Below are 12,055 nucleotides of genomic sequence, written 5' to 3'. Positions count from 1 at the left end.
TATCCCCAATGCCAGGAGGGGTCCGAGCCAGCAGTTCCCAAACCCAGGTCCTTCCCCAAACCCATTGTCCTTTAACTGACAATGACCCCGAAGGAGTTTTCCCTGTTCTACAGAAAAATGAGAAAGCTGATGACCATGGGAGGGGGGAGGGCCGGAGGAGGGGGAGCGCGTGCGCACTCTCACACACGCGCGCTGACGTAACATGCCTTCTGTCCTCCGGGAGCAGGGCTTGTCTTTATCCTGAGAGTGTCTTCTGACACTAGGGAATGTTAAAACGCCCTTTCTTTTGTACAATGGTTGTGATAGGAAACAGCAGCTACCATTCCCGATTGCCTTTGCAGAATAAAAGTTGGCGGCCCTGTGTGTGTGTGTGTGTGTGTGTGTGTGTGTGTGTGTGTGATGATGTTTTCCTTTTAACTGGTCTGTGAAATCCAAAAGTGTGGGAACCACGGAACCAGATGCCCCCGATAGCCCTCTAAAGCTCTGATGCACTCGGGCTCAGATTCTCCCTTGCCGTTGGTGATAAACATTAATAGCCCCCCTACAAAGGCAGGGTAAAGTACAGGGCTTGGTAACTTTCCCCGCCACTGGTTTCCGCTTGATGTCTTGTTAGGGATGGAAGACATGCTACAGTGCACTGAGTGTAGACCTGAGTTTGAATCCTGGTTCTGCCACTTACTCTGTGGCTTTGGGCAAATCACTTAACCTGTCTGGTTTCCGTTCCCTTGTCTGTAACATGGAAATAATGCTGCTTCCCCCGGAGGCTAGTGAGACTGACAGCAGCATTTATACAAAGCTCTCACCCTGAGGTGACCTCAGTAAGTGCGAGCTAGGCTCTTAGCGATGACTTTTAGCTGCAGGAACACAGCCTCCCAAGCCCTAGGAGGGGAAATGAAGTCTGAGAAGTCAGTCTGAGACCCCACCCCTCTCCGTCCAGTAGTGGGCCTGAGACCACCCCCCCCCACACACACACACACACAGAGAGTCCCTAGACCAAGCACTCGAAGGTGCAGCTGTTGGAGACAAGCAAATACATGAAGAATTTTTCCTGCAGTGCCCAAACCCAAAGGGGCCCCTGTCCTTCAAGGTACCTCCCAGACCCTCCACCCCCGCCCTAACCTGATCTCCTCGTTGATGGCATCCAGCTGCTCCTGGAGCATCATGGCCAGGGTCTGGGCGTCCGAGTGGCCGCTGGGAGAGACAACATCCACGGAGCCCACCAGACCCCCTGGCTCATCCTCATCCACGTCGGAGATCTCAGGGTCGCTGTCAAAGGCAGGGGTGGCTGTGGGCGCCAGCACCCCAGGCAGTGGAGAGGGCTCCCAGCCCTTAGCAAAGGAGGGGAGAAGGGTAGTAATAAGACACAACAGATGGGCTGAGGAGCAGGACCCTCCCCACCTGTACCAGCAGCACTGGCATCTCCGGGGAACTTGTTAGAAGTGCAAAATCTCGGGCCCCGGCCCCGGCCTTCATGATTCAGAGTCTGCATTTTAACCAGATTCCCAGGTGATTTATGTGCCTGTTAAAGTCTAAGACGTAATACTCCAATTCAAGGAGCCAGAGTGGCAGAGTGGTTAGGCACAGATTCCAGAGAGAGACTGCCTTGCTTTGAAACCTGCCGGGCAACTGTGGTAAAGCTGTGTCACCTCTCTGTGCCTCAGTTTCTTCGTCTGTACAACAGGGATAGTAGTAGAACCTACTTTGCAAGTAATTATGAGAACTGAGTGAGGAAATGCATGTGAGGCACTTAGCACGGTGTCTGAGACAAAGTAAGCACCGTACGTAGGCTATCCCTTTCTATTAACACAAACTCTCCACGAGTAACCAGACCCAGGCGACAAGAGAAACCAAGCAGTCCTGACTGCCTTGTGTCTCCCAGAGTTTCGGCACATCACGGGGCCCTGTAGTCAACCCTGGGAGGTGGTGGCTTCTCAGAAGTCACCTGCAAACCTCGTCGGTGGACAAAGGCGTGGAAGAAAGAAGAGCACAGAACTGAATGAGCCAGAAGAGCAGGGGAAGAAAAGGAAAGGGACCAGAGACAGAGAGGTGCCCTAACCCCATCCTCTGGGACCCAACCCCCCAAGGTTCCCTTAGGGTTCCTTTCTAGCTCCTGGGCACCTGCTGTGTTCTTAAAAACAGAAAGAGCAAAGGGTGAGGGGAGAGGGAATGAGAAGCCTTCGTTCAGGCTGCGATTCCATCAGACTAGGGCTTTCCTAAGGGCAGAGATGAACCTTCCCCTATCAGGCTAGGAGTTCCCCCCTTCTCTACATGTATGTTGTAGTGCCTCGGCGCATGTAGAGGGCCCGGGCTCAAGACAAAGCATGCTTAACCATTATGGGGTTAAGACAGAATCACATTGCCCCCCAAAAAAGAGGAAGTTGGTCCTTTTCTGCCCCTATCTTTCTTGTTCCCTCCTCCCGCCCCAGTTCCCCAGGCAGCCTCAGCATGAACTTGAAGGTGCTCCTCAGAAAACTTCAGGTGCCATCCCCAGGGCCAGTTAACCTGCCATCCCTCCCTCAACTCCCCCACAAACCACAGCTTTTGTTCCAGAAAGCTTGCCAATTCCGTCTCGCCCCTGCATCTCCCACCCCGACCACTAGAAACACACGCCTGCACGCCCAGGCACACGTGCACACACTTCAGTGGGGCCTCAGGGACTGGCTGGCCGCCCGCCAGCCCCTACCGCTTGCCCACCAGGAGGCCAGAGTGAGGGGGCACAGCTGTTGCAGCTGACAGTGGCCCCAACCCCGGCTGCAGCTGTTGTCCACACGGGGGGACGGGAGGGGGAGGATTTGCACCGCACGCCAGCCGTCTGTGAAACTGGAGCCAGGCACGCGGCTGAACTGACCCCAAGCTCCCTGGGGAGACCCCTCCACACTCACCCCTCCACCCCTCACCTTGGCAGACTCCTCCCGCAGTGCCGAGTAGCGGCGATGCAGACCTGAGGGCGCGTGGGTGGCTGTGCTCAGGGAGAACCGCACGTCCGCTGCACTGCCCATATGCGACCTTGAGTGTTCAGGGGGAGAAAAGGCCAGCCCTGAAGACTGAGTGCCCCGGCTCACACCCGCTAGGTCCAAAGGGTTAAAGGATCTTCAGTTTGGCGAAGAGAAGTCTTAGCAGGCATAGAGCTATTGTAAATGGTTTAAGGACTGCCATGTAAACAAGATTCGATTTATTCTCTGGTGCCCCAGGGATCAGAATGGTCCAGGGGAGAAAGTTCTGGGGAGGCAACTTTCCATTTAACATAAGAAGCATCTTGGGTGCACCTGGGTGGCTCAGTCAGTTAAGCGTCCGACTTAGGCTCAGGTCATGATCTCACAGTTTGTGAGTTCGAGCCCCACGTCGGGCTCTGTGCTGACAGCTCAGAGCCTGGAGCCTGCTTCGGATTCTGTGTCTCCCACTCTCTGTGCCCCTCCCTGGCTCACGCTCTGCCTCTCTCTCTCAAAAATAAATGAACATTCAAAAAAAATTTTTTAAAGAAAACATAAGAAGCACCTACGAATGGTAAAATTTGGCTTGGGATGCATCTGGTGGCTTTAGAAAAGATGTCTGTCTGTCTCTCTCTCTCAAAAATTAACATTTTTTAAAAAAATGTTTAAGGTGGAGTGGGGTGGGGCACCTGGGTGGCTCCGTTGGTTAAGCGTCTGACTTCAGCTCAGGTCACAATATCACAGTTTGTTCAAGCCCTGCATCGGGCTCTGTGCTATCAGTGCAGAGCCCTCTTGGGATCCTCTGTCTCCCTCTCTCTCTGCCCCTCCCCCGCTCATTCGCACACAGGCTATCTCTCAAACATAAATAAACATTAAACAAAAATTTAAAAAGCTGAGCTCTCCATCAACGAGTTAGTCAAGCAGCAGCTCTCGGGCCCTGACAAGAATGGTGTGGGAGAGCTCCCGGCATTGAGAGACTTTGGAAGGAAGGATCTCTAAAAGTCCTTTTAATCCTGAGGGCCTTTGCTTCTTCGCTTTCTCCTAAGCAACATTCCTTGGGTTTCCCCATAATCTGGAAGAGTCCCTAGCCAAAATTCAACCCAGGCATATTTCCTACCCCCAGGAAACTTCAGGACACCCTGATACCGTATCAGAGACATGGGCTAGAGATGCCCCCAAAGGTCTATTTCAACTCTGAGATGTTAGAATCCCAGTTATGATGCTCTGGAATGTCTGGAAGCCTCCCCTAGTGACACTTCTTCCCTATGTCTTCCCAATTTGGAAGCCTTGAGGGGGCCCAGGGCCAAGGGACAGGGCAAGCCTACAGCGGGTTGTACAAGGTAGCTGCAGGGAAAAGGGAGTTTCTGCTTATCTCCCTCTCCTCCCCTGCAGTTCAGTCCCAATTCCATGATGGGTCCTGTATTTCTACGGTCAAAGCCAAGAATTCCCAACCATTAAGGAAAGCAAGCAGTGGCAAATGGCTTGATATACTCTAAGTCATGTCTTATTTATTGGGGGGGGGGGAGGTCTCTTCTGAGAAACCTATGGGAAGGAAGAGGTCAGAGGAATCCCACCTACTATTTCCTGTTTCCACTCCCTGCTTCTCTCCATACTCCTCTCCTATACAACAATTTCTGATGAACTTGAAGATGGTACTTACATCTCCACTATTCCAGACAGCCACAGGCTTCTCTTCTTCAAATTCAACGTCCCTTTCCCTAACTCAAACCCTACCCCTCCACACATATAGATGCATGTACCCATTTCCTTCAGGGAAGCTGATCCCCATCTCCCTGATATGGCAAGAGCACGACCGAAGGGAACCTGTGAGACTCTCTTCTGTGACACTTTGGTTTGGAAAGAAAACAGCCAGGAGCCATGAACCTCAAGTGGCATCACTTACTAGTATCTTCAGTCTTCACCTTGCCTCTCTGGGCAGAGAAGTAGGGGCAGGATTGAGGTCTGAGTTCAATGTCAATGACTTCGCAAAATGTGGGGGGAAATCCAGTAGTTCCCTAAAACATGGACCTAATTCAAACACTAGGTAGAAAGCTCCACTCACCATCTCTTCAAATGTTTTTGGAAAAAGGGATATCACCAACCATGGACATGGCATCTCAACTTCCAACAGTAAGGAAGTCCTTAATGCCTCATTTCAGTCTCTCATGCTGCCTTTCTGCCCCCTGCCTGCTACCTGAACCTAGGCGGTCCTTAACTCTCAAACAACAATCCTCCAGAGCCCTAAAGATGGTGACTCAAAAGAACTAGAATGAACCAGACATTCGCCATGAGCAAGTCCTGTGGGACATGGGTGAGCATGTAACTCAGCAGACCCCTTGCAAGGGCATCATGCCCTCTGTCAAGGAAAACAGCATGGCCTGTGTCCCATGGCACTGGGGAAGGAGCATCCTGTCTTTACTTGCCTCTCAGCATCCCTCAGCTCAGAGGACAGGTGCTCCTTCTAAGCTGCCCAAGTGAGCTAGGTGACTTTGACCAAGTTCTTGGAGCCTCAGTGTCCCACCCTGGATAGGAGGAGGACCCCTGAGGTCCTGGGCGGTCTTTTGGTGGGAGGAAGTCTCCTTCCTCAGGGTCCATCCAGGACCCCATCCCAGCACGCCCAGCCTCCCGCGCTCCAGTACCTGGAGTGGATGCCATCCACAAACGGCCCCCCTCGACCCTTCAGCTGGTCCACCTCTTGGCGCAGCTTCTCAATCTCTTCAGACAGGCGGCCCTGTGCCAGGCAGACCCGGGGTGGGGGTGGGACCAGGGAGGGGCGGAGAGGGGAGAGAGGGACAGAGAGGACAGCAGAGTTGGGGAGAAGCAGACGAATGTACTGCAAAGTCCAAAGCCAGGGGCCCCCGGCCAGGCTCACAGATGACACCAAGAGAAGAGGTCCAACTGGAAAGGGAGCAGAAAGGTCGGCAGTGGGCAGGCAGAGGGGCAGGGCCGGAAGAGGGTCTGTCTTGGGTAAGGATTCTACCGGAATAGGCCTGCTGAGCCCTCACCGCCACACAAAGGCGTGGCAATGGAGGCTGGGCAGCAGAGGGGCGCCCGGTGCCCGCCCAGAGCTCACAGACATTGCTGAGGCAGGCACAGTGCCTAATCCTCCCAGAATCACCAGACTCCTGCCTTACCAGGTTTGAGGGCCCCACCAAATCTTTCCCTGGGCCCTGCCTCTCTGCTGCCCACCCTATGCCCTATGCTTATGGCCTCCGTTTCTTCTTTACATGTGGGTGGTGATGCACCCACCGTGACGGGCTCTAGCGAGGATCAGTGAAATAGTCTGTGCCCGGACTAGCGTGGTGCTGGGTGTCAGAGCAGCTGCATGAAACACAGGCGTGTTCCTCACCGCAAGCCCGGCCCTCCCAGACTGGCGGGGCTGGCCGGCAGCTGGGTACCTTGTGATGGTGCTGCTCCTCGATCTGCCGCTGGGAGCTCTCCAGCTCCTGGATCAGCGTGTTCTGGGGGAGAAGAGCTGCGAGCTAGGGACTCCGCCCCGCACCTTCCCCCTCCCCGCCCCACCTCCCCAGGCCAGCCCGCACCTCCCCCCCCCCCCCCCTTCCCGCTCCTCCTTTCCTCCTTTCTCCAGCCTCCCAGGGGTCCACATGCCCCGCCCCTAACCCTCTCACCTCCCGATTCTTCCCCTCGGGGCCCGCCCGGCTCCACCCACACCCACCCCTCGCCCCGCCCCGGCAGCCCCCCCCACCCGGTCCAGGGTCCCACCGCACCTTCTCCTCCAGGGCCGCCATTCGCTCCTTGAGGTGCAGCTGCAGTCGCTCATTGGACTCGCTGAGCAGCCGGTCCACGGTGTCTGACAGCCGCTTGTTGTGGTCCTCGTTCATCTTCTCCCGCTGGCGCACCTGCATAGCCAGCACACCTGGCACCAGGTCACCCCAGGCCCTTCCCGGGGAGCCATCCATTCCCCCCCAGTTCCAGCCCACTCACCTGACCACCTCCTCTGCCCCTCTATGGCTCTGTCCCTGGCCAGGCCCCTCCCAGCTCCCACCATCCTGGGAGGCTGCCCTGGGGACAGGGAGGGGGACCGAGAGCCCCGGCCCGGTGCCCTCACCCTTGCCAGCTCCTGGTTCTTCTCCTCCAGCTGCCCCTCCAGCTGCCGCAGGTGTTCCTCAATGTTGCCATGCCTTTCTTCAGCCTGGAAGCAGGGATGGGTCAGTGCAGCCTGCTGAGGCCCCCACATCCCCCAGTGCCAGGGTGCCCTTGGGGGATCAGGGCCTCAGTACCAACGAAGCCTAGCCCTCGACCTCTCACCTCGGAGCAGAACTGCCATCACCACTGCCTTTCTCCCCAAGTACTCTCTACCCTCTGCCAGGTGTTTTCCCCACCCCATTCTTCCTGCTCAGGGCCTGCCTTAAAACATCCCAGGGGCACCTGGGTGGCTCAGTCGGTTAAACGTCCGACTCTCGGTTTTGGCTCAGGTCATGATCTCATGGTTTGGGCCCCACATCAGGCTCTGCACTGACAGTGAGGAGCCTGCTTGGGATTCTCTCTCTCTCTCTCTCTCTCTCTCTCTCTCTCTCTCTCTCTCTCTTGCTCTCTCTCTCTGCCCCTCCCACATTCATATTCACTGTCTCACCCGCTCTCTCTCAAAATAAATAAATAAACTTAAAAATCCCAGAGCTGGCAGCCCAATGGACTGTAACTTCTCTCCAGGCTCCCAGAGAAAACTCCACAGGAAAACATGAGCTACCATAAATCTGTACGCCTCCGGGAAGATGCACCTGCACTTAAGAGTATGGACTCAAGCCAGACTGCCTGGGTCCGAATCCCGGCTCCCTCTCTTCTCAGCTGTGTGGCCTCGGGCAAGTCATTGAACCTCTATGTGCCTTAGCTTCCTCAACTGTAAAACACGGATAACAACAGCACCTGTGCCCATTGGACCACTGCAAGGACTAAATGAGATAATCCATGGCAAACACTTAGGACGCAATCAACACTCAGTAAACGCCAGCCATGGTTGTCATCTTTGTAATTAAACGAGCCAAAGTAGAGTGGTCTCCCTTCCACTCATGTGTCTCCAGAGATGGAGACCCCACTGTCTCTGCTGACTAGATATTCCAGACTATCACACATCTCACAGTCAGGAAATCCTTCCTTAAATCCACCCCCCCCCCTCCCCGCCGCCACTGAGTCATTTGAACATATTATTCAGTTCAGCCCATCCTTCCTGGCAGTTTTGGGAGATACTCAAGCTGACGGCTCAGCATCCCACATGTGACATCTTCTGCTGCACTTTAAACCCAGCACTTCATCCCTAGGAGCTAGAAAGGTCTTAGACACCACCAAGTCCAACCCCATCATCATGGAGATGATGGCATCATCAAAGAGGTAACGACACTGACACCTGATTGGGGAGGGGGTGACTTTTCTCAGGTCACGGAGCCAGTTGGTGGCAGAAGCAGACTTGGTCCTGGGTTTCCCCGAGGACAGCCAGGCTGCAGGTTCTCGCCGCAGCGCCCCCAAGCTGCCACCCTGCCACGCTGGCCAGCCTGTGTCCTCCCAGGCTCCGGGGGCCTGATGCTTACTTGATTTCCTTCTCTCAGTGGGCCGGAGGGAGGATAGCGAAGGTGATCCCAAGTGAGGCCACCCCTGAAGGCATCCAGCCTGCTGCAGACACCCCTAAATTCTCTTGATTAACCCACCCCATGCCTATGTCTGTGCATTTACCCAGCTCTTCCAGATCCTGTGATGTTCCAGCCTGCACGCCTCTTAAGAATGATTACTCCACAAAGTTTACTACCCATCAGGTACAACTCTATTGCCTTGTATTAATCCTAAAGCCGCCACCTTCAAGCAACCAGAGTTGGTCCCAGAATGCTTCAACTTGATAAACAGAGGTATACTCAGCGGCACCTGGGTGGCTGAGTCAGTTAAGCATCTGTCTTTGACTCAGGTCATAATCTCGTGGTTCGTGAGTTCAAGCCCCACATCGGGCTCTGTGTTGTCAGTACAGGGCCTGCTGCAGATCCTCTGTGCCCCCCTCTCTCTCTGCCCCTCCCCTGCTTGCACTCTCTTTCTGTCTCTCGCAAAATAAACAAATAAACTTTAAAAAAAAAAAGAAAGAAAAAAGAAAAATCATCGAGTATAAAATAAAATGTTAAAAAAAAAAAAAAAAAAAGCTCGGCCTAAACTCCCACCCTCCACCCCCTCTGATCCTATCTCCTCTCGGAACTCATCTTTCCAGAGATGAAAGTCCTAATTTTTCGACTCCAGCCCCACACAAAAAGAAATATTAACACAAGAGTGTAAGTGATAAACACTCTGCATCCACGCAGTCTCATCTACTTCTCCCAGGGCTTCTCCACCCCTTCTCAGGGGACTGTCCCCTCCCTGCGGGGTGATGAGGGCAGGGATTGGTCTTCCAACCGACAGACACGGACAGCGAAGTCATGCCGTGGGAAGCTGTCTCCTGGCTCCCGGTGCCGCGTGCCTCCCGCTGTCTCCACTCACTGCCTGGCTCCATAAGAGCTCCGGGAGCGGAAAGGGAAGCAGGGGCAGACCCCCGGGTCCCGGGCCCACTCGCCTTGGTGAGGGCCGCAATTCTCTGAGCCAGCTCGGCCTCCACCTCCGGCAGCGTCTCGGCCTTGCGCATGGTCTGCTGCAGCTTCTGTTCCGCCACCTCCAGCAGCTCCTGCAGGTGTCGGGCCTTCTCCTCACACTGGCACGGGGTGGGGTGGGGCGGGGCGGGGCGGGGGAGAGTTAAGAGGGGACACCGAAGCCTCCCGACCCTCTGCCCCAGCCTCAGGAGAGAGCAGGTGCCAGGCCAGAGAAGCAAAGGACAACCTTGGTTCTTGGCTGCCCAAGAGGCCTGGCTTCCCCTTTCCCAAGGTGACCGGCAGGACCCCCAAGGGCTCCTGGGCCACCAAGGGGAGGTTCCGGCATGACCACCAGGGCCTCCAGGGTCAAGTACGAGGCCTGCCCCCACCCCATCGGGAGGAGTTACCTGGCGGTGCAAGGACTCCTTATTGGCCAGCTCGTTCTCCAGTTTGTCGTTGAGGTCATGGATGGAGGTGGCCTCACGCTGAGCAGCCAGGTAGCGCTTCTCTAGTGTCGTGATTCTCTCCTCCATGTCCTCCTTCTGGGCCAGAGCCTGGGCAGGAGAGGAGGGGACAGGACGGAACGTCATCAGCTTCACCCCACCCCCATCCTGTCTGCACCTCCCCGCCAATACCTGGCTGGCTGTATCTTCCCCACATCGCCCTGCCAGTTTCTGACCTTGACCCATCCCTCCCGCCACTCCTCCCCACAGTGGAGACCACCCAGTATTTAGTCTTAAACCCCCCAGCCCCGGTCTGGCCCTCCCTCCACCCCCAGGGCATCCAAGCAGCTCCCCTCCCGGGTGCCGAATGCCCCCAGGCAACCAGATGGGGGGGGGGGCGGCGGGGGGGCCTTGCTCACCTCCCGGAGGTCCCGCTGGTGCTTGCTGCTCAGTTCCTCCGACTTGATGAGGTCCCGGCGGGCCGTGCCCAGGTCCTCCTCAAGCTCGGCCACGGTTGCTGTCAGGGTGACCAGTCGCTCCCGGGCCTGGCTCAACTCAAAGTTCTGCTTCTCCAGGAGCTCCTGCAGCTCCTCTACCCGGCCCGTGTCATCCTCCAGGGACAGTGAGCCACCAGTCAGTCCTCAGGGCCCAGGGTATCCCACTCCCCTGGCCCACCCCAGGGATAGCACAACCAGAGCAGACCACAGCTCTGCCTCCAATTTCAGTGCGCACCACCTCCTGCTGTCTCAGACTCTTGTAACCTAGGAAGGGGCCTGACTAGGGGAACAAAGGCTCAGAGAGAGAAGGGATCTCGCCTGACACCGACACACCAGGTAGACGGCACCTAGCGATTCAAGTGGACAACATTATTATGAGCCAGCAGCACGTTGGGCGCACACACACGCTCAAGATCTATAGATTTCATTGCAGGCAGGGTGGGGGAAAGAAGGAGACAGAGGTGGCAATATTGGAGAAAGTCCCAAATTTAATTCGAGCATTTGCTCTGCTGAACTAAAGCGGGGTAGGGCCCTCACCTCCCATCTGGCGGAAGACCTGCCCCTGCCACACAGTTTCCCATGACCCACCTTCCGCAGGCGCTTCGGTCCCAGCTCCACGGCCCCCTCCTCTTCTGCCGCTCCATCCCGCGCCCCTGCCCCCTGCTGCAGGGCAGATACCTGTAGGGCACAGCCCCCAGGGCAGTGAGTCAAAGAGGAGAGAACTTCCTGTATGTTCCAGACCCTTCGGAGTCCCCTGCCTCCCAGCCTCGCCTTGGCTAGCGGTCTCCAGCCTTGACGGTGGGAGAAATCCAGTGCAGAAGAGGTTGGGGCGGATCAGTAAACCTGCCGTGGCTTCCAGGAGCCGTCTGCAGGTGGCCGGTGGGCAGGCAGCTTACCTGCTGGTGGGCACCCGCCAGCTGCTCTTCCAAGGTGGTAACGCGCTCCAGGGCCGCTCGGAGCCGCTCCCGCACCTGCCCGCGGAAAGGGGAGATGAAGGAAGAGACAGGGACCCCACTGGACTCAGGCTGGAGGAGCCTGGGCTTGATCCACCAGCTTTGGGCATGAGGCAAAGCGAGGGACCTGCCAAGAGGCAAATTTCTGAGAAGGAACCTAAGAGGAGGACCTGGAGATCAGGCCGGTGGTAGTGGTGGGCGGGGCCAGTTATGAAGCGAGAAGGCTGTTTTCCCCAAGCACAGGATGCAGAAATCGCAGAGAAGGGTCTCACAGAGGCCCCAGGGAAGTGGGCCACGCGGTGGGCCAGGCTGGGTACCTTCTCATCCAGGGCCTTGTGGTGCTCAAACAGCGACTTGAGGGCCTTCAGCACCTCCACCTCACTGGAGACCCCCGAAGGTGACTGGGCCTGGCGCTTGACCACAGTCATCCGTAGCGACCGCTCATGGCGGGACACCAGGCACTCCAGATGTTCCAGAAGCAACTGGCAGGGAGCAGGGGAGGGCAAGAGGGAGGGCTGTGAGCATATGCCCCAGGGGCTATGAGCAGGGTCCACATGACCACCGAGTGGACAGGAGTACAGCCATGTGCACTGCTGTTAAAACACCGAAATACTTCATGTTGGTAAATACCTGCTGCCCCAGTAGAACACCTGCCCCGAGCCAGCTGGCCTGGCCTCT

The 12,055-nt window shown here is 56.3% G+C and overlaps 1 protein-coding gene across 7 annotated transcripts in view; it reads right to left on the bottom strand.

Moving 5' to 3' along the window:
* PPFIA4 (PTPRF interacting protein alpha 4) overlaps window positions 1-12,055 on the bottom strand; it is a 51,500-nt gene that overhangs the window by 22,607 nt on the left and 16,838 nt on the right. For 4 of the 7 annotated variants that reach the window (XM_043569104.1, XM_043569105.1, XM_043569107.1 and 1 more), the window contains exons 4-15: window positions 11,695-11,859; window positions 11,321-11,395; window positions 11,013-11,102; window positions 10,347-10,538; window positions 9,892-10,038; window positions 9,472-9,606; window positions 7,000-7,083; window positions 6,659-6,790; window positions 6,329-6,391; window positions 5,570-5,661; window positions 2,898-3,006; window positions 1,120-1,328 (exon numbers count right to left, since the gene is read on the bottom strand). In XM_043569104.1, the coding sequence (XP_043425039.1) occupies window positions 1,120-1,328; window positions 2,898-3,006; window positions 5,570-5,661; window positions 6,329-6,391; window positions 6,659-6,790; window positions 7,000-7,083; window positions 9,472-9,606; window positions 9,892-10,038; window positions 10,347-10,538; window positions 11,013-11,102; window positions 11,321-11,395; window positions 11,695-11,859 (1,493 nt within the window). The remainder of the gene's footprint in view (window positions 1-1,119; window positions 1,329-2,897; window positions 3,007-5,569; window positions 5,662-6,328; window positions 6,392-6,658; window positions 6,791-6,999; window positions 7,084-9,471; window positions 9,607-9,891; window positions 10,039-10,346; window positions 10,539-11,012; window positions 11,103-11,320; window positions 11,396-11,694; window positions 11,860-12,055) is intronic. The other 3 variants (XM_043569108.1, XM_043569110.1, XM_043569111.1) reach the window with 1 other exon arrangement.

Source organism: Prionailurus bengalensis, chromosome E4, assembly GCF_016509475.1.
Source record: "Prionailurus bengalensis isolate Pbe53 chromosome E4, Fcat_Pben_1.1_paternal_pri, whole genome shotgun sequence".
Taxonomy (NCBI): Eukaryota; Metazoa; Chordata; class Mammalia; order Carnivora; family Felidae; genus Prionailurus; species Prionailurus bengalensis.
Note: the sequence above shows the minus strand (reverse complement) of the source record. Positions and strands in the feature narration are given on the sequence as shown.